Genomic DNA, 27,691 nt, shown 5'->3' with positions numbered 1-27,691 from the left:
AGTCCTTCCTCCCTGTGGTCTGGGTCTACCTGGGGCTTCCAGGTTGCCTCCTCTGGAGGACTCAATCCAGGCTCCCGCCCCCAGCCCTTCATATGGCAGTCTCTCCCCACACAGGTCGCCTGGCCCCACCAAGCTCTTGTCCCACCCAACCCTGAGTCCTGCCCACCCTTGTGGGCCTCTTGTCCTCCAACCAGCCTCCCCGCACAGGTCCGTCCCACACAGAGACTCTAGTGAGTCCGTTGAGAACCTTCTTGCCTCCTTTGCACCTGTTGACTCACAGAGTTTGCTGCTCTCCGAGGGCGGCAGCTGGGTGACCCCAAGGTGGAGCCTGGTGGTGGGATGTGAGTCAGGGCTTCTATCAGATAAGCCTGCATGTGGCCATGCAGTCACACAGCTCATCAGGACCCAGGGACCTGCAACGATTGTCTCAGCCTGGGCTGAGGTCACATGGAGGCGGGGCAGAGCTGAGGGATGGCAAGAGCCAAGTTTGGCTCCTCTGTGTGTGTGTGTGTGTGTGTGTGTGTGTGTGTGTGTGTATGTGTTGGTGGGGGGGTGGCTGTTTGCAGAGAGTCTTCTGTATGGAGCCCTGCTGGCTGTGAGCCCCAGCCAATGCTAGGCATGGTCTCCAAATGCTGGCCAGAGCACCAGACATTTTGCAATCTGCTGACTCTGTGCTGGGACAGGGAGCAAGCAATTCTGCGCCCATGGTCTCTAAGAGTGGAGTCTCCATTTCCCACAGTCCTCCAGTGCTCCAGATCATAAACCCTCTTGATTTCCAAAACAGGAGTGGCGGCGGGGGGCGTGGGGCTGCTTCTCCCAGCGCTGCACCAGGGCTGGGGTGCCTGATGTAGGGCCAAAACCTCCTGCTCCTTAGGCAGAATGCTCCAGTGGAAGAAGATGCCGCCGAGGACTTGCATGGCTAGCAAGGAGAAGTCAGCCTGGCTTCAAAGATTCAAAGGACAGGCTGACTCTCTTGTTAGCAGCTAATGCAGCTGGTGACTTGAAGTTGAAGCCAAGCCTCACTTACATTCTGAAAATCCTAGGGACTTTCAGAATTATGCTAAATCTACTCCGCCTGTGCTCTGCAAATGGAACAACAAAGTCAAGAGGACAGCATATCTGTTTACAACATTGATTACCAAAAATATTAAATCCACTGTTGAGACCTACTGCTCCCAAAAAAGGATTTCTTTCAAGATAACACTTCTCATTGAGAAAGCACCCAAGGGCCCTGATTGAGAAGTACAATGAGATTCATGTTGTTTTCATACCTGCTAACACAGCATCCATTCTGCAGCCCACAGATCAAGGGGTAGTCACCATGTTCAAGTCGTGGTATTTAGGAAATAGTTTCTGTAAGGCTATAGCTGCCACAAATAGTGATTCCTTTGATGGATCTGGGCAACATCAATTGAAAACTTTCTAGAGTGAATTCACGATTATAAGTTCCACCCAAAACATTCGTGATTCATGAGAGGTTGAAATAACAACAATAGGAATTTGAAGAAGTTGATTTTAACCTTCTGAGATGACTTTGAGGGGTTCAACAGTTCACTGGAAGAAGTAATTACAGATGTGGTGGAAATAGCAAGAGAGCTAGAATTAGAAGTGGAGACTAATGTAAAATGGGATTGATTGTACAATCTAACGATAAAATTGGAATAAATGAGAGTTGACTCTAATGAATGAGCAAAGAAAGTGGTTTCTTGATATAGAATCTACTCCTGGTGAAGATTTTGTGAAAATTGTTGAAATGACAACAAAGGACTTAGAATATTATAAGTTTAGAATAAATTTAGTTGAAAAGGCAGCAGGTAGGTTTGACAGGATTAAGTCCAATTTTGAAAGAAGTTCTAGTGTGGGTAAAACGCTGTCAAAGAGCATTGCATGCTAAGAGAAATCTTCTGTGAAAGGAAGAGTCAAACGATGTGACAGAGTTCATTGTTGTCTTATTTTCAGAAATTGCGCTACCCACCCCAACCTTCAGGACCACCACCCTGATCAGTCAGCAGCCATAGACATTGAGACAAGACCCTCCACCAGCAAAAAGTTGGTGACTCCCTGGAGGCTCAGATAATGCTCAGCATATTTTATTTTAGAAAAAAAGTGTTGTATATTAAGGTCTGTACATTATTTATTTAGACATAAAGATACTGAACACTTAACAGACTTCCATGTCAACATAACATTATATGCAGTGGAAATGAAAAATTTGTGTGATTCCCCTTATTGTGAAATTCACTTTATTGCCCTGGTCTGGAACCCAGCCTCCAATATCTCTGAGGTCAGCCTGTATCTACATGGCTCTTAGTCCACATTTTCCAGCCTAGAGCTAACATTGGGAATGGCTGCGTAGTAGGGTAAACATATGACCTACTGTTGGGATATGGTGAAATATACATTTAAAAATTCAGAGAATTTAAGGATCACTTCACAGATGGACTGCATGTTACTTTAGGAGTGATCCTTAAATTCTCTGTTTCCACAAGAAATAAAGCATTATCATTGGTTTTATCTAATCCCATCACATGGAGGAATGGTGAAATACCATGACTTTTCTCCTGGATTAGAAAACAGGCATGATGTACTTAACTTTTTTGCAATATAGAGATGTTGATTTAAGGATCACTGTAAAGGCTTCCCAATCCCTAAGAAAGGCAATCCCAAAGAATGCTCAAACAATTGCACTCATCTCACACGCTGGTAAAGTAATGCTCAAAATTCTCCAAGCCAGGCTTCAGCAATATGTGAACCGAGAACTTCCAGATGTTCAAGCTGGTTTTAGAAAAGGCAGAGGAACCAGAGATCAAATTGCCAACATCTGCTGGATCATCAAAAAAGCAAGAGAGTTCCAGAAAAACATCTATTTCTGCTTTACAGACTACACCAAAGCCCTCAACTGTGTGGATCACAATAAACTGTGGAAAATTGTGAAAGAGATGGGAATACCAGACCACCTGACCTGCCTCTTGAGAAACCTGTATGCAGGTCAGGAAGCAACAGTTAGAACTGGACATGGAACAACAGACTGGTTCCCAATAGGAAGAGGAGTACGTCAAGGCTATATATTGTCACCCTGCTTATTTAACTTCTGTGCAGAGTACATCATGAGAAACGCTGGACTGGAAGAAGCACAAGCTGGAATCAAGATTGCTGGGAGAAATATCAATAACCTCAGATATGCAGATGACACCACCCGTATGGCAGAGAGTACAGAGGAACTAAAAAGCCTCTTGATGAAAGTGAAAGAGGAGAGTGAAAAAGTTGGCTTAAAGCTTAACATTCAGAAAACTAAGATTATGGCGTCTGGTCCCATCACTTCATGGGAAATAGATGGGGAGACAGTGGAAACAGTGTCAGACTTTATTTTTTTGGGCTCCAAAATCACTGCGGATGGTGACTGCAGCCATGAAATTAAAGATGCTTACTCCTTGGAAAGAAAGTTATGACCAACCTAGATAGCATATTAAAAAGCAGAGACATTACTTTGCCAACAAAGGTCCGTCTGGTCAAGGCTATGGTTTTTCCAGTGGTCATGTATGGATGTGAGAGTTGGACTGTGAAGAAAGCTGAATGCTTAAAAATTGATGCTTTTGAACTATGGTGATGGAGAAGACTCTTGAGAGTCCTTCGGACCGCAAGGAGCTCCAACCAGTCCATCCTAAAGGAGATCAGTCCTGGGTGTTCATTGGAAGGACTGATGCTGAAGCTGAAACTCCAATACTTGGGCCACCTCATGCAAAGAGTTGACTTATTGGAAAAGACCCTGATGCTGGGAGGGATTGGGGGCAGGAGGAGAAGGGGATGACAGAGGATGAGATGGCTGGATGGCATCATCTACTCGATGGGCATGAGTTTGAGTAAACTCCGGGAGTTGGTGATGGACCGGGAGGCCTGGCGTGCTGCGATTCATGGGGTCACAAAGAGTCAGACACGACTGAGCGACTGAACTGAACTGAACTGTAAAGTCTTCCCAGGTGGCACTAGTGGTAAAGAATCAGCCTGCCAAGGCAGGAGATACAAGAGACATGGGTTTGACCCCTGGGTCAGGAAGATCCCCTGGAGAAGGAAATAAGAACCTTTCCAGTATTCTTTCTTGCCTGGAAAATTCCATGGACAGAGGAGCCTGGAGGGCTGCAGTCCACGGGATCAGAAAGAGTCGAACATGACTCAGCACCCATAGGGTAATAAATTATGAAGGGAACCAGTCAACATAAAATTTTGTTCCACTGAAAATACAGTGAAGTTGTTTCTCTGGAGATAGAAAATATACCTGAGTCCTGAAATAGCAGAAGTATTTTTGGAAAATTAGACTTTTCCCTGCATTGTGACCTTATTCTTAAAACTGATGATATTGCTGGAAAATACTTCTGAACTGAGCCTCCCCTCAAGGTGCAGAAGTCCCTCACAAGGACCTACATGGACCTGGGCCACCCTCCACTGGAACGGGCTATATTCCTTGAGCCACCATGAGTGTTATTTCAAACTGGTAGCTCCTACAGACACAAAGTCAATCAAAAGGTTAAATAAACAAGGACTAGAAAGAAAAGAACAACAATAGCCATTAAAGGGCCTAGAGAGGGAAGGAACCAGGTTAACTTTGAGAGGACTTTCTTTTTTTAAAAAACACTTGGTGGAGGCAAAATCCCCCATGACAAACTTGTGAAGCCCCTCTACCCATATATTTAAGGTGCATATTTACACTTTAATATAAGGTGTAATAATATAAGGTGTATATTTCCCTAATATTGATCTCAGAGAGACAGCAGTGAGCTGTGCTAAAGAGGGACCTTAGTTTCCTGCCCAGGAATTGAATCTGGGTAGCTTGGTGTAAAATGAGGAATTCTAGACACTGAACACCAGGGGCGAGATGCAGTTCCCTTGGCTCTTACCGTCTTCGAAAGCAAGAATGTTTCAAGCAGGCAAAAACTGTAAAAATAGGTACCAATGTTATTACTGGAGTCATATAGAGAAATAGTTTGTTTATTTAAAATGGAAGCAAAGTGGAAATATACACCCAGAGAGGAATGTAGGCGTCCTGAATGAGCAGCACAAAGAAGCTAGGCTAGGGATTTAACATACACATACATGTCTCTATCCTCCCTGCTGGGTCAGTTGGTAAAGAATTTGCCTGCAATGCAAGAGACCTGGGTTTGATCCCTAGGTAGGGAAGGTCCCCTGGAGAAGAAAGTGACAACCCACTCCAGTACTGCCTTGCCTGGAGAATCCATGAACAGAGGAGCTGGCAGCTTACAGTCCATGGGATCCCAAAGAGTCAGACATGACTGTGCAACTAAGCTTCTTTCACTTTCACTTCCGTACATGCATCTATTCTTCCCCGACTCCCCTCCCATCCCCACGCAGGCTGCCACATAACATTGAGCAGAGTTCTATGCGGTACACAGGAGGTCCTTGCTGGTTATCCATTTTAAATAAATCAGTGTCTACATGTTGATCCCAGACTCCCTAACTATCCCCCCATCCTTTCCCCCTGGCAACCATAAATTCATTCTCTAAATCTGTGAGTCCCTTTCTGTTTTGTAAGTAAGAGCACTTGTATCACGACTTTTTGGATTCCACATATAAGTGATGGCAAAAGGTGTTTCTGCTTCTCTGTCTGACGTATGTTGCTCAATATGACAATCTCCAGGTCCATCCATGTTGCTACATATGGCATTATTTCACTCTTTTTGACACTGAGTAACATTGCACTGGATATATGTCCACATTTTCTCTCTCCATTCATCTGTCAGTGGACATGAGGTGGCTTCCAGGCCTGGCCGCTGGGAACAGCGCTGCCATGAACACAGGGCACACGCATCCACTCAGACCATGTTTTCTCAGAAGCACCAGGTACATTTAATCCCATAAGGTGGAGAAATGGTGACACATCATGACTTCTCTAGTAAGAGAGAAACTTAAATACTGCAAGTTTTCTGGAGTACTGAGATTTTGATTTAAATAGCAGCAGCATAATAAATGGGCTTCCCCAGTGGCTCAGATGGTAAAGAATCTGCCTGTCAATACAGGAGACACAGGAGATGCGGGTTCAATCCCTGAGTTGGAGAGGTCCCTGGAGAAGGAAACAGCAACCCACTTCAGTGTTCTTGCCTGGAGCATCCCATGGACAGAGGAGCCTGGCGGGCTACAGTCGACGGGGTCACAAAGAGTCAGACACAACTGAGTGACTAACACTTGCACTTTCAGCATAATAAATTATTAAGTGAACAGTCATAACCAAAACTTCGCTCTATTGAAAATAGGATGAGGTGATTTCTCTAGACACAGAAAGAATCCCTGAGTCCTATAATACCAGATGGTATTTTTCTTGCAATACCATTTGCAAGAACAAGGTCATGAGGCTGAGTCTAATTAACCACAAACTAGAATACGATGAAAAATGTCCTGTTTGTGGAGATTTCTTCAAGTACCTGGACATTTCAGTGCAGAAATTCCATCGCTTAGCACCAGAAGAAAGTGAAATAAATTGATTCTGTGTTGTTTTTTTTCAGAGATGCTGAGTAGGATTTCATCAAATGTGATAAAGCTCATGAGATGATGCGTCTACTGTGTTATCATAACCGGAAAACAGACTCAGGATCCATGGGGTCTGATCTCCTGGATCTAAGTGAAGAGCAGAAGAAAGGCAGACATAGCACCTGTCGGGCTTCCTGGGAGCACCATCTCCTGCAGAAAAGAAAGAGGCCTTGGTCCTGGAGGTGGAGGAATCCTGTCACTTTTCTGGGGCTGCCCCTCCCCAGCCCTCTCCAGCCCCGCCCTCACTGAGGGGCTCCTATGTCCTCACCTCCACCCCCACCCCAGGCCCAACAGCTTCTTGTCCCCTCCTCCTTCCTTCCTGCATCACAGAGTCACCCCAGGCCCTGACACCCCCTGCTCAGGCTCAGGACTGGAGCCAGTGAGCAATCAATCTGCTCCCTTCACTCAGGTCCAGATCCTCCCCGAGGGGGGCCTAAAGGGCCAGGGAGCAGGTCCCCGGAGGAGGGGCCTTTCTTCCTGACAGCCTTGGGGGGCTGCAGGCAAACCTCCTTCCTTCGCTCCCCTCCAGCCTCTGAGCCAGCAGCACACACAGCTCTCAGGACCAGGGTCCCTGCCCCCATCTCTTCCTGGTCCCGCCCAGCTGGGCGCCTCCACCCCAGCTCAGGCCCACCATCCCCAGGACCTCTGCTCAAGGCAGGGCCGCTCAGTGATGGAGGCTCTGGGTCCCCAGGAGGCTGGTGACGGGCAGGCCACAGGCTGAGTCAGAACTGCTGCTGCCCCAGGAGCACAGGCCTGGCCTCGCCCCTTCCCACAGTCTCTCCTGTGGGGCTCCTGCCTTGCCTGCTGGACCCAAGCCACTTCCGGTGAGAACAGGCCTTTGGAGCTGGGCCCACAATTATTGCTCTCAGGTGATATGGGGTCTTATTCACCTGCTCATTTCCAGGATGAGGAGGTTCACTGAGAGCAGGGGTCAGCTGGGATTCACCTTCCCCGTCCTCACACCAGGCCCTGTGCCCCCGACTTCCCTCTGAATTCTGCCCTCAGTACCTGTTCCTGGAAAGGACTCAGCCCCGGAAGACAGTTATGATGAAACTGGTGAGGACCACGAGGAGGATCCAGGTGACGGGACTGATGGCTGGGGCCGAGGACTGGACTGTAGGGGGACCCGTGGTCGGTGATGCTGCAAGGAGAGTAAGGGTCAAGCCCTTGTCCAGACTCAAAACTCGGCAGATGCCGCCTCACCCCCCTGACCCAGGTACCCCTACCCCTCCACCCACACGTGGAGGCCCTGTTACAGGTCCTCAGGCGAGATGGGGGAGAGGAGCCCCGTCCCCATGGGACTCTGACAGCTGATGGGGGAGTGAGGTTTCCAACAGAGTCACTGAGTCCTGCTGTGACGTCAGAGACGGTGACATGAGGATGGAGTCCTCAGGAGCTGACAGCAGAGGTGAGGTTGACAGATTTCCAGAAGGAGGATTGGTGACATTTAAAAGAAGATTCTGGAAAGAGGGAAGAGTAAGAAGGAGATTGGAATCATGGAGATGCTCTCATGTTTAGGATCAGTGAGAATCCATGTTCAATCGTCCAAAGGCCTGTGCTGTGAGGAGAGACGTCAGCAGGTAAAAGAGGAAAGAGGATGACGGAGCATCCCCGGGTCACTGTTCTTTCGGGAGCAACTCACCTCTGACGGGTCATTTTCACACACACACACACACACACACACACACACACACAGAGGGGTGGGTCCATGTCACCATGAGAGAACTACCACTTTCTCCTAATCTTCTCACCTACCCGTGGTCTTCAACATTCTCTCCCAGCGCTCCAAGAAAGCCTGATACCAGCGCCGACAGTCTCCCATGGAGAGCTTCTTGAAGAAGTCAGTAACAGTTCTATCTTTCTCCCACTTCTCTTTCATCCATCTCCCTCCAGGATGAACCACTTTCCAATGTCCATTCTCTGAATCAAAGAGGAGGGACAGTTTTCCATTGAAGCCAAACTGCCAGGATCCATTGATGTGTCCGTTGTGTTTACTCCAGCACGTCATCCTGGCCTGCAGGGTCAGAGGGCCTGACCCCACCAAGGAAAAGAAAGTGCTCAGCCTCTGGGCTTGACAGATTCTTTGCCCACCTGGGTCCACCTCCCCGGGCCCAGCTATTCTGGCCCTGGTCTCTCCTGCAACAGCTGCTCTTTCCACTGGACTACTAGCGAAGGACAATATCCAGTTTTTTTTTTTTACCCGAAAACAGTGGATGCAGCTGAGCCCCCCGTCTGGTCCTCCTGCATTTGGACTTCTTCACTCACCCTTGTCTGTGTATCTCTCCGGGGTAACGTCAGACACGTGCTCCTTGAGCAAGTCTCCAATGTCCCTCAGCGTGCCAGCCTGTGTTTCCCAGGCGTTCATACTTTTCACTTCCTCTCCCAAGGGACTCAAGTACTTGATCTCAGCTGTACCACAGTCATAGGAGAGAAAGACCTTTTGATCCACTTCGCCTTGAACCTCATACCATGGCTGACCAGGTCTGGGCCGAGGATTGATGGTGAAATTATAGGAAAGAGAATGAGCGTCTGTGAAGGCAAAACACAGCGAGGGTGAAGTTGGGAAAAAAAGACCCACAGGCCCTTCCCCCAGTTATGAGAGCCGAGTACAGTGCAGGGCTGGGCTGACAGAGCAATGAACCCCCCGACACGCACCCCACACACCAGTGCCCCCTCCTCGTGGAGAAGGAGGAGGCCCGCCTGGCAAGGATCACTCATCCGGGGTGTGGTCCCTCGTCCACCGGGTCAGGTCCCAGCATCATAACCTTTGCAGAGACGTGCCAGGCTGCTACGCAGGAAAAGTCTAGATGACAGAGGACTGTCAGAGTCTAACCCCGTGTCCTGTGAGAGATGGGGAGTCTGTGGGGATGCTCCTGAGGAAGCAGGATCACAGGGAGAGGGGCAAGGAGGTGGCGGGTGAGCACAGAACCCAAAGCTGGAGAAGGGAGAGTTCACAATTAGGGGTCACAGGACTTAACAAGGCTGGGGAGACGCTGCTGATCTCCCACTAGGATGGGTCTTGGAAGCCTGGAGAAAGGCTTGGCCCACAGGGCATGAAGGAGAAATTCCAGAACTTCCGAGGCAGGTGGTAGAGGAGGGGATCCAAGGCTCAGAGAAGTGACTCTGCAGGGGGGACACGGTGTGAAAGGGCAGGAGTGTGTGCAGTCCACCAGCTCCATGGGAAAGCCTGATGGACTCTATGGAGCCCGAGAGGAAAGCATGGATGAGAAGCATATCCACAGCTCAAGGCTGACTTTTGTGGAAGGTCAGGGATGGTGGTAGGAGTGGTATCCCTGTGGGCTTCTGGCAGGAACAGGGATAGAAAATGTGGGAAGATCAGATTCCAGGTGGAGTGTTGTATGTGAGGAGCAAAGTTGGTACAATGGTCAAAGCGATTAGTTAAAGTCGCTCAGTCGTGTCTGACTCTTGTGACCCCATGGGCTATACAGTCCATGGAATTCTTCAGGCCAGAATACTGGACTGGTTAGCCTTTCCCTTCTCCGGGGGATCTTCCCAACCCAGGGATCGAACCCAGGTCTCCCACGTTGCAGGCGGATCTTTACCAGCTGAGCCTCAAGGGAAGCCCAAGAATAGTGGAGTGGGTAGCCTATCCCTTCTCCAGTGGATCTTCCCGACCCAGGAATTGAACTGGGATCTCCTGCATTGTAGGCGGATTCTTTACCAACTGGCTCCTGGTATGGTCCTAGGGCCTGTCAGAGATGAGGCCTCTCGTCATGGAATGTCAGAGGTGCCCATCATGATCTGGGTTCATCAACCCCTAACCATTACTTCAGATAGACCAGCTGTCATAGGACAGAAGTGATTATGTGGCTTGCCATAACCAGGGCCACAGGGAACAAATAAGATGTACCAGCAGGTGACCTAGGCCTGACACCAGAGTTGATACAGGGCCACTATCCCTGCTCACACCTGGGGCTTCACGCAGTGTCCCCGACCGCTCCTTGAACCAAGGAAGCCAGTCTACAGCAGAAGAGGCACATTAGCTCACAACAGCCAGACCCACCTCCTATCACATTCCCACCACCAGAAGCTACAGGGCAGGACAGGGTAAGATTCTGGTTCATAAACAGACAACTGAGGCAGCTCTTGGATGATTCTCTAGGGGATGGGTCACTCATTACTGGGGTCAGAAGCCAGGACAGTGGACAAGTCTGGTTCTCAGTTGATTTACACATTATATTTGGCTCCTGGTGCTCCACAAATGTGGAAGCTCCTTTTGCACTCAGAGACAGATACCAAATGGCCTAAAGAGACAAGGAGATTTACTTTCTTCTGTAAAAATCTATCAACTCTTGCCTTAATCAATAACCATTATAGGCTGCCACTGTCCCAATTCCTAGACAATATGAGTGTGGGACCAAAGGGTAGAAGTGGGGATGCCAGCCTCACCCTCAAGCCCTGTGTCACACTCTGGGAAACCCTGTTCCCGTCCCTCCTACGTTAGGTCCTGGGGGCCAGGTCGGGGGGTTTTTCTGGGTGAGTTATCAGACAAAGGGATAGGATGCCAGTTGATAGAGACCATGTTTAGATTCTCTTCAAGAGATAGGAAGCTGTTGGAGGCCCTGGGCTTCTTGGGACCATGGAAAAATGGGTAATAAATGGTCCTGTAACCAAAAGGGCTCTAGGGGGCCCGTCCCCCCATGGCCTCTGCCTGCCTCTTGTCTGTAGAGAAGTTTTAGTCAGCCAGGCCTCCTGTGAGTCTCAAAACAGTGGTTTAAGAGTTAAGGATTAGTACATGTGAAGATGGAGAAAGGAATACTCCTCAGGCTGGGAAACTGGTAACAATTTAGACTGTGACCAGCCACATAGCAGTGCCATGAAATTACCACTTCCCTGAAAGATAACAAAGATCTGACACAAGTCTCAAGTTGTTTCTACAGGAAGCAGACCCCCAGCACATAAAAACTGCTGGCTGCAAGCACACAGACCCCCAGACTGGCTGAAACCATAAGCCTGGTGAGGCTCAGACGTCCGCCTTGTGCCAACAACCTGACTGCACAGGATGCTGACGCACCCGCAGCAGCCCCTCCGCCCTCTTCTCTAACCGGGAAGCTTGGAGACGGTCTGAGGACGTTAGGTCACTATTTTCCCAGGGCTCCTGAACAAATCAACTTTTATTTTCCACCACTTGTTAACTTCACCAGTGTTAGGATCTGGGTCATAAACAGCTTCAATTAGTAACAGCGTGAGCTGTCTAGGGAGAGCTTTGACTCCAGGGAGGCGCTGATCAGTGGCTAGGCAATGAGCGCCTTCCTGGGGATGCATATGGAATTTTTTTTTTTAATAAATTGAATCCTTTAATTTTTTCAAGTGTTCTTAAAAATCCATTTTATACTTAAGCCAACCTTGAAGATAAGCACAAAATCTGTTTACTTTTTTTTCTTTTACACAACACAACTCAGGCACACACTCTGTGCAAAGCACTGTTCTAGGTGCAGTAAAAGGGATTCTTAACCTTAAAACATGATTGCGCCTTCTGGAATTGTGTTATCTCCTTTTCCAGAAAGTAGAAATAAATAAAATTACAACTGTTTACTATTGACCTGCCCCAAGCCCACTTCTGGCTCTCAGAAATGCTAGGATCTGCCAAATTTAAGATGTTTCAGTGAATTCCGCTCCTACTTTCTGCAAATTAAGAAGGCAGAACTCCTCTTTATTAAAAAAAAATTTAAAAAGGCAATTTTTCATGAAAGAGTAGTTTTTGTTTCTATTGTATTTCTCTCTTTTTTTTCCTTCTAGCTTTTAACTTTTCTTCCTCCAAGACTGCTTTTTCCTGTACAAGGCAACACCATTTTTTTCATTTTTCTTTTCCTAAGACAAAGTATTTCATCTTATAGACAAATAATTCCCAGGACTAGTGATAAATATTAAAAAAAAAAAAAAAGAAGAAGAAGAAGAAGAGGAAGAAGAAAGAAAAGAAAGAAACTTAAGGGCTTCCCTGGTGGCTCAGCAGGTAATGACTCCACCTGCAATGCAGGAGACCCCAGTTCAATCCCTGGGTCAGAAAGATCCCCTGGAGAAGGGAGAGGCTACCCACTCCAGTATTCTTGAGCTTCCCTGGTGCCTTAGATGGTAAAGAATCCACCTGCAATGTGGGAGACCTGGCTTCGATCCCTGGGTTGGGAAGATCCCCTGGAGAAGGGTAAGGCTATCCACTCCAGTATTCAACCCTGGAGAATTCCACAGACTGCATAGTCCATGGGGTCGCAAAGAGTCGGACACGACTGAGCAACTAAGCAGGGCACATTCAAGGGTGAATCAACTACATTACTTTGAGGAAGTAAAAACTAAAAAACACGTGGTACTAAGCTAGTCCAAGTATTTGTGTTGAAACAATCCTAAAAACTATTTATTTTATAACATTGTTAAAAAAATTTCTCAGTCAAAAAAATTTATACAAACATTTTCAGTTCAACCTAATGAAAGTGATATCTAGAAAATATTCCACATCACTAAGTCTGTCTTAGAAAGTTTAGATGCTATGGCATTCCTAAGGCACAGTGTTCTGGAAGACAGTGTGCTTCTGTGGTGCTGGGTGATGTATGTGACTGGCTGGTTCCAAGTGGGCCTCAGCGGGCACCTTCCTCCTGACGCTGGGGGACTGAGAGAGGAGAGTCAGACACAGGCCCCCAGGGCTGCATGGACCTCTGTGAGACACCGGGCCAGCTGCTGGACCTGGGCTTCTCCTCCAAATCTAAGGCCCAGCACAAGCCATCACAGCAAATGGTTCATCATGACAGTTGATAGGCTGGGCTATTTGATAACCTTCTTTCATATTTCTAAAGAATCGACATCCATGTGGGGTATTTGACCCAGCGCCATGAGCTCCTACACTATCACTCTGAAGGCCCACACATCACTAGCACTGGAGAACTAAAAAAAAATATTTTTTAATATCTTTTTTTTTTTTGCTGTATTGGCTCTTAGTTGTTGCACTTTGGATCTTTTTACAGCATGAAGGCTCTTAGTTGCAACATGCTGAGTTCTTAGTTGTGGCATGTGGGATCCAGTTCGCCAACCAATGATCGAACTGGGTCCCTTCATTGGGAGTGGGGAGTCTTAGCGACTGGATCACCAGGGAAGTCCGGAGAACTCATTCTTAACCAGACGTTCACGAGCCATCCATCGATCCCACGCTTCCCTTGTCCTCAAGACAGTGAGAGACCATGGGGAACAAGACTCTGGAGAGGGGCTATCTGGACTCTTAACTTGAGGTTGTCATCAGTGGCAGAGCTCCTAGCAGCCAGGTCTTTATGGAGGATTTCTCTTCTGACCAGGTAACTCATTCCACAGGCAATCTGACCCTGTGGACCAGGTCCTGTTGAGAAATTGCTTGCGGATTTCTGGCCTCTAAGAATTTGTGCTGCAGACTCCCCTAGTGGCTAAGACAGTAAAGAATCTGCCTGCAATTCAGGAGACCTGAATTCGATTCCTGGGTCAGAAAGATCACCTGGAGAAGGGAATGGCCACCCACCTTAGCTGTGGCCTCTAAAAGAGTGGCACTTCTCAAGACACTCCTCCACCCACCCACAAGGTAGGATAACGGGCCGGAAGTACCATTGTTGGGTGTGGCGCCTCTCAGATCCTGAGTCATCTGGGAAGAGGCCCTTGGGAACTACTGTGCACTGATGCTGTCTTCCAGTTCAATTCTTGTCACACTATGAAGGTGCAAAACAGCTAATATTATCACTACAAGAAATATAACTGCACGGCAAACCCCTGCGCTGATAGAAAACACGCCGGTAGAAGTAGCTGAGCTGCATGAACAGGATCACAGATAGTTCTGCTAGTGGCTTTGTCCAAGACCAAAGTTTTTACTTCAAGATTTCGGTAGCACATTTTCCTTCCTTTCAAATTTTTGAAGAAGGGAAGTTTCTGAAGAATTTACTGTCAAGTTGAGCTGCATTCAGTATCATAATCTCATCATCTACTTTGCAGACAAGGAAAGCTAGAGCCTATATAGTGCATGGAAACCCCCCACCCCGTGTCCCTCGCACCCCCACCCCCACCAAGCAGAAATGCTGACTTGGGGCAGGTCCACGAAACTGTCTACTTGGAAACCGGCTTATATTCGACTTGGACTCTGCAGGCCAAGTGAAAGGCAGGACATCTGTTTCGTTGGGTTAAAGGATAGACGTAGTGCCCAAGAAGGTCACTTCTCTAAGAGAGTTCTGTCTAGACCAATGAGCCGGGGCAACTGGTTCCCGCTCAAGAAGAGGCTCGCACAGGCCCCCGGGGTCGCGCGTGGAGCCCAGAGGCCGGGGGTGGAGCCCGGAGGCCGAGGGTGGACACCTGCCCCGGAGGCCAGGGGCCGGGGCTGGAGCCGTGACGCGGCGCCCCGGGGGCAGTGGGTGGAGCCCGGGGGCCGGGGGTGGAGCCGTGCCGCGGAGGCCGGTGGCCGGGGGTGGAGCCCGAGTGCCGGGGGTGGAGCCCAGGGAAAACCGAAGGAGCCGCGCCGCGGAGCCTGGGAGCAGCGGGTGGAGCCAGCAGCTGCGGCTCTGACAAGATCAACCCAAGCACGTTTAAGCTGGGAGCGCGCCGCCGAAGCCTCCTGGGCACCCGGGTCCACTCTGCGTTTATAACTTACGGCCGGGAAAGAGTGCTGGTCCTTCAAGGGCCGGGAGATATAGGGACCAGAAGGGTCTCTTGCACAGGTCGGGGCGGGAGGGTGTGCTTTTCGGGGCGGATCGGGTCCCTCCTCCGCGGAATGGCCGACTGGTCCCTTACCGCCCGGCTCCAGCGCTCCCACTTCCCAGGGGCGGTCTGGACCCTTGGGGGTTTCAACCCTATTTCTGCCGCGGCACGGCCCCCTCTTCTCCCAGCATCACCTCCCAAACTCCCGGCATTACTACTTCACCCAAGGCAGCCTGCTCTGGCCCGGAGAGCCGGCAAGAAGCCGGGAAGAGCCTCCGAGGAGCAAAGGGGCCGAGGGACGGGAAAGAGGAGGGGGCGGCGGCGACACCCTGCAAGAAGTTTCGCGCACCCCCACGGACACCACCCCCCTCCCCTTTCCGGGTCATAACCCATCCAGCCTCCTCGCGTCCCCCGCCACCCCCCGCGCAGGGTCATCCCCGAACTCACCGCTGGACGTCCCGCTCAACAAGACAATCAGAAGCAAAACGAGGAAGGCAAGACTGCTCTTGGAGCCACCCATCTCTCCCTTTGCCTCCTGGATCCCAATGGTGCAGGAGTGCGAGGCTGCCAAGTCAGAACCGGCGATCCTCTCCCGCTAGCCCGCAGCTGCGGTCTGGACCTCCGCTTCTGCGCGGAGTGCCTGGCCCGCCCATCGCCGACAGGCCCCGCCCCAGGCTTCTCAAGTAACCACTAGGAAGGCGCGCGCCGGGGCCTGGGCGGGGCTCTGTTGCCAGCTGGCTCGCTTTCTCGCCAGGTTTCCCTGTGTACTCGCCTGCCCACTTGCCTACGCGGTGCCCGACTTGCGCTGGAGATAGGAGACCGCCGAGTTCTTGTTGCCGAAGCTGAAACTCCAATACTTTGGTCACCTGATGCGAAGAACTGACTCACTGGAAAAGACCCTGATGCTGAGAAAGATTGAAGGCGGTAGGAGAAGGGGACGACAGAGGATGAGATGGTTGGTAGGCATCACCAACTCGATGGACATGAGTTTGAGTAAACTCCAGGAGTTGGTGATGGGCTTGCAGTCCATGGGGTCGCAGAGTCGGACACGACTGAGCGACTGAACTGAAGGCTCTAGCTCCTCACCCTGTTCCTTATCAGATCGGGGCACCCAGGCCAGTCATCTGAGTTGGGAGGAGACAAGGGACAAAAGAAAATCCTTGTTCCGGCCACTGGGTCAGGTCAGTCAGCCGACAAACTTGTCCCTAAGTACCTGAATGGTCAGGGCATCAGTCGCAGTGAGGAAATCCCACCAGAGTCGCCATCTGTTACAGAAAGAGGGACTCCTTGCAGGGTCTGAGAGTGGGCTTTTGTCTAACACTGGGAAATGAATTGTTCCAGGAGACACACATGCTGACAAGGAAGAGGCTTTTTGGGGAAGGGGCTACAGGGCGGAGAGCATCAGGGTCAGGGAACCCAGGAGAACTGCTCTGACACATGGCTTATAGTTTCAGGTTCTTTGGTGATGGAGTTAGTTTCTGGGTCATATCTGGCCAATTAGTCAGACTCAGGGTCCTTCCTGGTGTCAGAAGTGTGTTCTGGTGAGCTTTATTGATAATTCTAAGAGTTTATTTATATAGTGCTCACTTTCCCTTAACCCAATTAAATCCAGCTCAGTTACAAATTCATTTCCATGTAAAGACAGAACCAGAGATCTCCTTGTTTTACTGCTTCGGTGTTAAAAATGCTATTCCCCCCACCCCACTCTGGGAGACCACAGATGGATCAGATGGTTCCTGAGAACCAGGGGAAAGACTTACATTTTTGGAGGGGAGAAATGCAAGCTCCCTTTTTTATTTGTTTTGTTTTTAAAGTCTTTCCCCCCCATTAGCTGTCAGAGCCCCGTGAGGACTGGGCTCCTGCCTTCCCCCCTTCTCGCGTGAGGATCTATCACAGAGGCCTCTATGTGATGGGTGTAAACTGTCTGCACAGTAGGGGTACCTGAGTCAGGGGCGAGGAGGCATCTGCCGAGTTTGGGGTCTGCACAAGGCTTCATTCTTACTCTCCTTGCAGCATCATGGACCATGGACGCCCCTAGATTCCAGCCCAGGGCCACAGCCATCAAATCCAAAGCCTGCATCCTCCCCGTGGTCCTCACCAGTTTCATCGTAACTGTCTTCCTGGGCTGAGTCCTTTCCAGGACCAGGTACTAAGGGCAGAATTCAGAGGTAAGGCAGGGGCACAGGGCCTGGTGTGAGGATGGGGAAGGTGAATCCCAGCCGACCCCTGCCCCTGACTGAACCTCTTCATCCTGGAAATGAGCCAGTGGATAAGACCCCATGTCACCTGAGAGCAGAACTCAAACAAGCTCATCCCTGAGGTCTGAGAGGTCCCCAGTGTCAGGTGACATTGTGAAAAGGGCGGGGCCCTCACTAGGCTGAGGGCCTATTGATGCTGAAAGGGTTGAGCCACGTCCCCTGACTGAGCACAGACCGCGGGCTGGCAGGGCCCAGGGTGGGTGGTGTGAGATCAGCAGGCGCTCAGGGCGAGGGCAGGACTCCCGGGGCTGAGAGCAGCATGGGGGCTCCTCATGACGTGTCAGCGGGGAGGGGACCCACCCAGGGGCCAAGATGAGAGGGGCCGGGCTCTCATCCCAGGAGGAAGGGCTGGGAAGGCCTTTGCAGACCCAACTCCGAAGGCCTGTTCTCACAGGAAGTGGCTTGGGCCAAGTAGGCAAGGCAGGAGCCCCACAGGAGAGACTGTGGGAAGGGGCGAGGCCAGGCCTGTGCTCCTGGAGCAGCAGCAGTTCTGACTCAGCCTGTGGCCTGCCCGTCACCAGCCTCCTGGGACCCAGAGCCTCCATCACTGAGCGGCCCTGCCTTGAGCAGAGGTCCTGGGGATGGTGGGCCTGAGCTGGGGTGGAGGCGCCCAGCTGGGCGGGGCCAGGAAGAGATGGGGGGCAGGGACCCTGGTCCTGAGAGCTGTGTGTGCTGCTGGCTCAGAGGCTGGAGGGGAGCGAAGGAAGGAGGTTTGCCTGCAGCCCCCCAGGGCTGTCAGGAAGCTAGGCCCCTCCTCCGGGGACCTGCTCTCTGGTCCTTTAGGCCCCCCTCGGTGAGGTTCCGGACCTGAGTGAAGGGAGCAGATTGATTCCTCACTGGCTCCAGTCCTGAGCCTGAGCAGGGGGTGTCAGGGCCTGGGGTGACTCTGTGATGCAGGAAGGTAGGAGGAGGGGACAAGAAGCTGCTGGGCCTGGGGTGGGGGTGGGGGACATAGGAGCCCCTCAGTGAGGGCAGGGCTGGAGGGGCTGGGGAGGGGCAGCCCCAGGAAAGGGACAGGATTTCCTCGGTCTCCTGGACCAACATCTCTTTCTTTTCTGCAGGAGACTGTGTTCCCAGGAAGCCCCTGACAGGGGCTCTGCTGGCTTTGACTCAGTCTTTGCTTGGCCACCATTGTCCTCCTTCTGTTCACTTTAGAGCCAAGAAGTCAGAGCCAGGAGTTCTGAGCCTGCCTTCCTGTGATGGTGACACAGTAGCTTCGTTGTCTCATGTGTCCTGTTACGTCTGGTGAGCACACTCCTCAGTCTCTTTTTTTTTTCCAACCTATTTTACCTTTTTCTCTTGGTGCTAAGTGATGGAATCCCTGCAATGAAATGTTCAACTACCCTAACAAGAAACCTCCACACATAGGACACTTTCTGTCTTCTTCTAGTTTGTGAAAAATCAGACTCTCCTTTGTATGGCAATGTCATTGTTGCTAATGGTGATAATGCAAGAAAAATACCATCTTCTATTACAGGACTCTGGGGTTCTTTCTATGTTCAGAGAAACAACTTCAGAGTATTTTCAATGGAAGAAAGTATTATATGAGTGTCTCTTTTAGTCATTTTATTTCCTAATACTAATACTTAAGTCAGTACCTTGCTATTGCAAAAAACATAAATTCTTCAGCTTTCTTTTTCTAATCAAAGAGGGAACTCAGGACATTTTACCCTTTTTCCACCTATTGGGATTAAATAGAACTGATGATTCTGCTACATTTATTGTGGAAGTAGAGAATAAAAAACACTCTTAAAGTAACCTGCAGCCTAGCCATCGAGTTGGCACCATGCCAAGAAGCTATTTTTGTTACTGTTAGTGGAATCTTGACAGCAACTCATCTCTTCTACACACGCCTTCCACTGTAGACCACGTATGGTCGCCTCGGCCAGTCGGATTAACACTCAGGTGCATTGGGTGAGAGTGAATCTTGATCACTGAAGACAAAGTCCGCCAGGTTAGGATGGAGAAGGAAGTAGGAAAAAAAATGCAGGATGACTGAGAGGAAGATGGAAAAAGAAGCAAAAGAGGCAGCTGGGAGGCAGGGGTGGGGTGGGCGGAGCCTTTGTTGGAAGGAGGGGAGAAGCCAACACAACGCTGAGCATTTTGTTCACAAAAGTTAAGGACTCTTTGAGGGTGGGGTATTTAAAGTGAATTTTGCTTTTTAATGTCACTGCTGGTTTTTTTTTTTTTTTTTTTTTTTTTTTTTTTTTTTTTGTGGTTGTTCTTCCTCTTTTTAATGAGGAATTGCATTTGAATACTTGCAAGATACTTCCTCGGTATAATTGTTCTTTGCATTGTTTTTCAACAGGGCTTCCTCAGTCTCTGACTGAAGACTTTGGGCGGTGGGCAGAGGCAGAGGCGCAGACACACTCCAGGCTACGATTTGCCCCTTACTCTTCTAAAACTGCTGGAAGGAATGTCTCTAGCTCACACCGCAGGCCATCTTTTGGTGATTCTGCAGCTGATAGAACCCAGGAAGACTCTGGGCAGTGAGTGTCCTGGGATCTGGGGCTCTGACAGGGGGAGTGGAGCAGGGGAGGAGGGGAAAGGAAGGGGCTCCACCCTGGTGGGGGCCTGTCTTCCAGCTCTGAGGATGGTCAGGTGTGGTTTAGCTGGACGGGCTGCCCAGGAGGTGACACCCAGTGTGCAGGGACTCCAGCCCAAGACAGGGTGCCTGGGCCTGTGCTCCTGGAGCAGCTTGCCCTCTCCTGCCAACCCCACCTCCTTCTGCAATAAAAACCTTCCTGATGATTAGGGCCCCTCCTGAATGTAGCCTGTGTTCTGTGGTCTTTTTTTCTACTCCTGTTGAAAGTCCTGTTTGTGCAGATGTATTTTTAAGTCACTAGAAGGCAGACATTGTCTATTTTTGCTGCCTCAGAAATTGGTACATGATGGTAAAAATATGTCAACTAAATCTTCCTGCTAACAGTATTGAACCCAAAGGATCCACAGTGGCATCCAAGAGATTAAAACTCAGACAGTTGAAGATGAGGCAGGATTGAGGATGCAGCAGAGGAGGGGGTCTGGGATAGAGACCCCTCCCTCTGCAACCAGGCCCTAGAGGGGAATCTCCCAGACACACCTGTGGTTTTCTCCCACAGATGCCCACTCTCTGTGCCTCAACCTCACTGTCAAATCTCAGTCCAGACCTGGCCAGCCCTGGTGTCAAGTCCAGGGCTCCGTGGACACAAAGCCTTTCCTCCAGTGTGACAGTGACAGCAACAATGTCAGACCTTTGGGTTTCCTGGGGGAGGAGGTAAACGACACCAAAGCGTGGACTGAACTGAGCCAGACGCTGGGAGAAGCCGGAAGAGAGCTCAGGATGGTCCTGCCTGTCATCAAACTGGACAAAAAGGAGATGAGGGGTAAGTATGGGAGGGGGTGGGGAGCTGGAGACAGCAAGAGAGGGGTAGGGGCGGAATGCATGCAGGGAGGTCCTTCCTGTGAAAAGACTGAACATGACCCAGCCTTAGAGACCCGGTGGACCTGATGGGTAAGAGGGGGAGGTCATGGTCAGAAGATCACGGACCCCTAGATGTGCAGACACACTTGAGTGACTGGGGAGGATGGACTGTGGACAGTCCAGAAAGATTCACTGTGTGGGGGGCAGGTCCTCCCTCCCTGCAGAGCAGGCTGTGTTGTCAGCGTGAAGCCGAGCAATGCTCTGGTGCATCCTTGCTCTTCAGCATCAATGGATGGACAGCCCTCCTCCTTGACACCATGAGCATAACCTGGACAGTCATCGATCCTGGAGCCACAGGCGTCAAGGAGGAGTGGGAGAACAACCAGGAACTGTCAGATTATTTCAGGAAGATCTCAGTGGGAGACTGCAGTTATTGGCTTAGGGAATTCCTGGAACACTGGGAGAACATGCTGCTGCCAGGGCCCACAGGTAACGGAGTGGGGTGTGGGGGAGGTGGGGGAGGTGGTAGCTCTCTTCAAAGGTCTAGTGCCTTCATGTGTGGATATGAACACATACGTTTGTGCAATTGAAAATCTGATAGCTGGATGGAGTGACTGATCTTTTGGTGGACTTCTTGTCTGGAGAGTCAGTGATGGGCATTGCATAGGATTTCCCAACATCCTCCTTTGCAAGCCCACCTCCCTTAGCACAGGAGCCCCCTTCCTCATTAACGAATGACCCAGTTCCGCAGCCCTGCTAAATGGTCCCCAGATTTATATACATATTGTGTTTCCAGACCTTCTCTCCTTCCTGTTGTCCTGATCCTTTAACCAGCTCAAATGTCACTTAGAGAAGCCCTCACCCCTCCCCAGACTGAATTAAGCACCTCCCCAGCTATGTCCTCCCTAGAAAGGACTCCCCACAGTAAACATGTCCACCTGCAAGATTGTCAAATAAACATTTGCTCTCTCCCTCAGTAGAAATAGGAGCTCTGTTATGAGGACAGAGCCCAACTGCATTCATCTTTTTGCCCCAATGGCTTCACGTAACGAGCCAGCATCTATGTAGGTGGACAGGTGCTGTCTGGGGACAGTAGATGCTGAGGAAGGTGGACTCTTAGATGTGACAAGGTTTGTGCCTTTTTGTTTGTTTTAGAACCACTCACAAAGGCCCCGAATAACCACCAGCCTGCATCTATCCCGTTAAATAAATGCATCCTCCCATTGATCTTCATCTTCATCATCTTCATCTGTCTAATTGTCATCATCGTCAAGAAATGTATGAAGAAATCAGGGACCACGGAAAGTGAGAATCAGGCTGGCCTCTGGTTCCTGGGCAGGTTTCTTCCAGGCAGGACTTCAAAGAAGTGAGCCACGGGTCTCACTCAAACCCCTCTCTACTGGTACCTAAGAGGATGCTCTTTCTTAGTCTTGGGCCCCCACACTTCCTGGTAGGTCTGAAATTACTCTGTTTTGGGGGTAGAAGAGGCTGTGTAGGCACTAAGATAGTGCAGTGAGCAGAGGGAAACCAAGTATCTAATTCTGTGGCAGGGAGGGGAGAGGCGGGGTCTAAACTTCAAAAGGCTGGGGTGGAGTGTTGTCTTGTTGAGATCATACCCAGGGTTTCCCCAGTTCTTTGATGAAAAAAAAAAAAATGTTTCTTTTCTGACAATACCATGATTCAGTTCAACAGTTTACCTAATGTTCTAACAGCTCTTCGTTCCATCATCTGATGTTTCTTCCACTGACCATGAGAAAGTGGAAATGTTAGATGAGCCCTTGGATGAAGAATCTGATCCTTACTGACAGTCTGGCTGCCAGTCTAGTATATTCTCCTCTACTTGGAGTTGTGTTTACCAAGAAGCTAGAGAACTCCTGACTTTCCATGGCTGTTGATGGGCCCTTCCCATGTATTGACTTAGTCATTTTGAACAATTTGCTAAATAAGATATTTGCTCCTAATCAGTTAAGGGTATCAGCTTTACCTGATGCTTTTCTATCAGTTCCTTCCATTTTAGATGGAATTGGAGTGTTTGTTGGCACTTTTAAATTCCATTAAGAGGAATATGAGTTAGGAATAAATATATGTGGTTTAATGAGATATACTTTATGTGTTCTCACTTTTATGCACAGTTACTTCATGCTTTTATGGCCAGAATTGTATTCCCCTGAATTCATGTGTTAAAACCCTAAACCCCCAGGACCTCAGAATATGACCATATTTAATGACAAGGCCTTTATAGAAATAATAAGGTTAAAATGAGGCCATTAGGGTCTACCCCTAATCCAATCTGATTGGTATCCTTACAAGAAAATTGAACAGACCTGGTATGTAACATACATGTTACCTGGTATGTTACATGGTATGTTACATGAAGACATGGGGATGAGATGTCCGTCTGCAAGCTGAGTCAATTCCTAGGCAGGTTTAAAAGAATTCCAGGGACCCCGAGGAGGAGAAAGGGGTCTGGAATTCTCAAGGAGGAGGAAAGGACAAACTTTTTTTCTACATTCCTTAATAAGGACAGAGGATGAGATGGTCCGGGAGTTGGTGATGGACAGGTCTATCTTCTCACAGCTGCTTCAGTGCCTACCATCTTACTGGGGTTTCTCTGACCTTGGACATGGGGTATCTCCACACGGCCGGTCCAGCAAAGCACAGCCAATGCTCCTGACCTTGGATGTGGAGTACCTATTCACAGCTGCTCCAGTGCCAAGCAGCCATGGCTCACCCAAGATTGCTGGGAGAAATATCAATAACCTCAGATATGCAGATGACACCACCCTTATGGAAGAAAGTGAAGAAGAACTGAAGAGCCTCTTGATGAAAGTGAAAGAGGAGGGTGAAAATGGTGGCTTAAAGCTCAACATTCAGAAAACTAAGATCATGGCATGTGGTCCCATCATTTCATGGCAAATAGATGGAGAAACAGTGGAAACAGTAGCAGACTTTATTTTGGGGGGCTCCAAAATCACTGCAGATGATGACTGCAGCCATAAAATAAAAAGACACTTACTCTTTGGAAGAAAAGTTATGACCAACCTAGACAGCATATTAAAAAGCAGAGACATTACTTTGCCAACGAAGGTCCGTCTAGTCAAGGCTATGGTTTTTCCAGTGGTCATGTATGGATGTGAGAGTTGGACTGTGAAGAAAGCTGAGCACTGCAGAATTGATGCTTTTGAACTGTGATGTTGGAGAAGACTCTTGAGAGTCCCTTGGACTGCAAGGAGGTCCAACCAGTCCACCCTAAAGGATATCAGTCCTGAATGTTCACTGGAAGGACTGATACTGAGGCTGAAACTCCAATACTTTGGCCACCTGATGCAAAGAGCTGACTCATTGGAAAAGACCATGATGCTGGGAAAGATTAAGGGCAGGAGGAGAAGGGGATGACAGAGGATGAGATGGTTGGATGGCATCACTAACTCAATGGACATGAGTTTGAGTAAACCATGGGAGTTGGTGATGGACAGGGAGGCCTGGAGTGCTGCGGTCCATGGGGTCACAGAGTTGGACATGACTGAGTGACTGAACTGACTGACTGACCATTTATTGAGATTTGGGCACTAAACTGTAGGGGTGTCACATTTCAACAATAAATTAATATCGCAGTTTTCACTGTATCTAGACAAACTGGAAGTTTTCTCCTTCCAGAATAAAATCAGTTAATTCAATTATGAAGATGGTGTACATTTTTCTTTTCTGATGAGAATCACAAGTTTTTATTAAAACTCCTGTATGTCAAGGACACAAATTATTTCAGACTTCTATTTTCTACAGCTGCCAAAGAATAAATTTTGATTGTTTTAAGCTGGCGGGTATGGTAATTTTTTATGAAAGGACTTCACTTCCAACCCAGTCTGCATCGGCTTGAGCTGTATTTCCAACACCAAAGGTAGTTGGTGAGTCATAATGCAGACAGGAGACCAGTTTTAGAAAAGAGCAAAGAAATAGACCCAGGGATGTCTAGACACTTGACATCTAGTAGGTGTGGCAAGAAATACCAGTGAAGGGTGTACTGATCAGGACATAGGAAAGGGATAACTGGTTAATGATGTAAATAGAAAGGAATTTCTATTTGACACAATATACAAAAATTAATTTTAGGTTGATTAATACATGAATATGACTGTTCAGGCAATCTCAGGACTCCACGCTAGTAGGAGTGTATTTGGTGAGTTCCTTTAGGTATGGGGCTGGAGCATTAAAAAAGAGAAGGCACTGTTTCGGGTAGGATTCAGGTTGTTGTTGAGTCACTAAGTCATGTCCAACTCTTTGTGACCCCATGGACTACAGCACACCAGCCTTCCCTGTCCTCTGCTTTCTTCTGGAGTTTGCTCAAACTCATGCCCATTGAGTCAGTGATGCCATCCAGCCGTCTCATCCTCTGTTGCCCCACCCTCAGTCTTTCCCAGCATCAGGGTCTTTTCCAATGAGTCAGTTCTTTGCATCAAGTGGACAAAATATTGGAGCTTCAGCTTCAGTGTCAGTCCTTCCAATGAATATTCAGGGTTGATTTAGTTTAGGATTGACTGGTAGAGACCTAAAATTCCTGGATCAGCCTGGGGGCAGAGTCCTGGCAGCCAGCCTCTTCCCAGAACTACCTGGAGCTGTGTGTGGGCTCTGAGACTGCTGCAGGGCCCCCTGTCTTGGGCGAGGACTCATCAGAGTATGAGTGTGTGTGTGTGTGTGTGTGTGTGTGTGTGTGTGTGTGTGTATGTGTGATAGTGTCACACGAGTGTAAGCTCCTCGGTTCTTTGTCTCGTCACAACAAAAATTTGGAGTGATGGACATTAAAGCCCCTCGGCGGGTCACAGCTCTCGGAGGACAGACCGTGTTATAGCCCTTAAATGAATCAGTGCTACAGCTCAGTGTTACAGATCTATTTAGTTAGATAATAGCAGGAAAATCCATCTTCGAGGCATGAGGGCACATCGATCCAAAGACGCGAAGAGAAGATCGCCCCATCGCGCGGGGCGGGGGAGCTTTGGCGCCTCTTTTTAAGTGTTTCTCTCTCCCTGGGCCTGTCTTATGTAAATTGGGCCAGCCAGGAGCGTTGTTTGTTTTACCTGAGGGCTTCCTCTTCCAGGTCTTTTAGCCACCGCCATTTTGGACTCTTTTCCCCTATTCTAACTACCTAACAATAGAAAGGAGCTTGTGCCTGAGAGGAGAAGGGCAGAGGAGAGGAGTGTGTGTGGCGGTGACACTTGCGTGTGATGAGGAAGGTAAGTGAGGAGAGTGAGGGACCACTGGGGAGAGTGTGTTGGGTGTGAGGGGAGTAACTACAACGCTAATGAGTTGGGTGTTTGATGTGTGTGTGTGTGTGTGTGTGTGTGTGTGTGTGACTGTGGACAGGTGAGCTTGGGACAGAAGGGGAGTGGACAGTATGCATATGCAGAGGTCCCAGTAGCGGATCCCCGTGGGGACCAGAGAGGAGGAAGACAGTGAAGGGAAATGGCTGTGAGGGGAAAGTTTCTGGATGGCAGTGGACGTAGACGGGAGCCTTCTGTGTGGAACTTTGTGTGAAGCAGTGTGTACAGACAGTGTGAGGAAGCCAGGGTCCCTGTGGGAGGGGAGCCCGGTGTGTCTTGGCAGAGAGTGGAGAGTGTGGAGGGCAGGCAAGCAGGCACTTGTGTGTGAAAGAAAGTGTGTGGTGGGGGTGGGGTGTGCAAAGTGGGGAGAGGGTGTGCGGAGACCTGCACGGACAATTTCTCGAGGGCTGGTGTGCACAAGGGTGGAAGGATATAAGTGAGAAGCTTGGAGTGTATGAGGGGTGTATGAGTGTGTGGAGCTGGAGAGTCAGGGTGGAGTATGAGGGGGCTTGTGTCTGTGACTGCGGGGGCTGTTAGAAGAAACATGGATGGGGAGTATGGGGCTAAGGTGGGTGATGGCTGTTGTTGGAGTGGTTGCCATAACGACCGACTTCCTCTGGCTGGCCTTTCCTTGGCCTGGACTTTGGAATAAATTAACAGGCTTATTCCTGGCCTGGGCCTTAACTGAAGTTGTAAGGGAGCCAAAATGGGCGGGGACAGTAAAGAAACTGACACCCCCGTGTCACTCCCTTTCAATCTTTTTTTCTTTTAGCTTGGAAATGCCACACAAGAGTAGCTGCCTGGGGACAGGTGTCAGCTGGGGTCACCAGCCTTCACCTGCTCACGCCTGCCCCAGGCCCAGGGGCTGAACTGCATTCCCTCCTTAAGTTTCCAATCAGCCTGGAGCCTCTGAGCAATTGCATTCCCTTCAATCCCCTCCTGCCTACAAAGCTCAAGGGGAGGGACTCCTGGGGGTGCAACAGGTGGGAGTGGGGACACCAAAGGAAGTGGTTTTTGTGTGTGGAGCGGGGTTGGCCCCAAGGGATGCGCAGTGTGGGGCAAAGATGGGAGGTGGAGAGAAGCAGAAGGAAGAGGTGGGGGCAGGGTGCGAACCCTCTACCACCAGCTCTCTGCCTTACTCCTCTCCAGGCTGGGTCCCCCTCACTGTCCCCTAACCGCTGCCTCATCCTCTCTTCTCCCTTCACCTTCCTCCTCACCTTCCTGCCTTTCCTCTTACCCCCCATCCCAGATTTTCCCAGCTCTCCCCCGGGTCTGTCCAGCAGCTCAGGCAGGAAGCGAGGAAGCTGCACAGCGAGACCCCCCCCACACACCGGCCCCACCCTTAGACACCCACGGCCACATGTGTCCTGAACACTTTCCAGCAGCAGCAGAAGCAATTTCAGGGGCAACAGGGCTCAGGAGCCTGATCCAGTTTCCTGGAAAACGCTCCACCCCACCCACAGCATTGACTCCAGGAATTCTCTACTTCCAGAGTCTTCTGCTCCTGGCATCCTCCCAGGCTC

The 27,691-nt window shown here is 49.6% G+C and overlaps 2 protein-coding genes across 3 annotated transcripts; one reads left to right on the top strand and one right to left on the bottom strand.

The window, feature by feature from the left end:
* Positions 1–2,854: 2,854 nt before the first annotated feature.
* LOC133047101 (UL16-binding protein 1-like) lies at positions 2,855–15,780 on the bottom strand. 2 transcript variants are annotated; one of them, XM_061130137.1, is made up of 5 exons: positions 15,640–15,780; positions 8,803–9,066; positions 8,293–8,568; positions 7,546–7,678; positions 2,855–6,687 (listed from the first exon to the last, which is right to left on the bottom strand). In XM_061130137.1, exons 1-4 carry the CDS (start codon positions 15,710–15,712, stop codon positions 7,563–7,565), a joined length of 729 nt encoding a protein of 242 aa, XP_060986120.1. In that variant the 5' UTR covers positions 15,713–15,780; the 3' UTR covers positions 2,855–6,687; positions 7,546–7,562. The 2 variants fall into 2 exon arrangements, with proteins under 2 accessions (XP_060986120.1, XP_060986121.1); XM_061130138.1 differs by having other exon boundaries at positions 2,855–6,624.
* A 1,436-nt stretch (positions 15,781–17,216) lies between these two features.
* Positions 17,217–27,343, top strand: LOC133047176 (retinoic acid early transcript 1E-like). Its single transcript, XM_061130232.1, has 6 exons — positions 17,217–17,300; positions 18,234–18,243; positions 20,552–20,815; positions 21,061–21,342; positions 22,009–22,158; positions 27,318–27,343. The coding sequence occupies exons 1-6, from the start codon at positions 17,217–17,219 to the stop codon at positions 27,341–27,343; spliced, it is 816 nt and encodes a 271-aa protein (XP_060986215.1).
* The last annotated feature ends 348 nt before the right edge of the window (positions 27,344–27,691 follow it).

Source organism: Dama dama, chromosome 26 (genome assembly GCF_033118175.1).
Source record: "Dama dama isolate Ldn47 chromosome 26, ASM3311817v1, whole genome shotgun sequence".
Lineage (NCBI taxonomy): Eukaryota > Metazoa > Chordata > Mammalia > Artiodactyla > Cervidae > Dama > Dama dama.
The sequence above is the reverse complement of the archived record's forward strand: the minus strand, read 5'-3'. Positions and strand labels throughout refer to the sequence as shown.

Coding starts and splice junctions, on each gene's coding strand:
- LOC133047101 (XM_061130137.1), bottom strand. CDS start 15,712: ATGGGTGGCTCCAAGAGCAGTCTTGCCTTCCTCGTTTTGCTTCTGATT. Junction 9,067..15,639: donor GTTGAGCGGGACGTCCAGCG/GTGAGTTCGGGG, acceptor TTGCCTTCACAG/ACGCTCATTCTCTTTCCTAT. Junction 8,569..8,802: donor GGAGAGATACACAGACAAGG/GTGAGTGAAGAA, acceptor TGGTGGGGTCAG/GCCCTCTGACCCTGCAGGCC.
- LOC133047176 (XM_061130232.1), top strand. CDS start 17,217: ATGGACGCCCCTAGATTCCAGCCCAGGGCCACAGCCATCAAATCCAAA. Junction 20,816..21,060: donor GGACAAAAAGGAGATGAGGG/GTAAGTATGGGA, acceptor TGTGGGGGGCAG/GTCCTCCCTCCCTGCAGAGC. Junction 22,159..27,317: donor GAAATCAGGGACCACGGAAA/GTGAGAATCAGG, acceptor ACTCCTCTCCAG/GCTGGGTCCCCCTCACTGTC.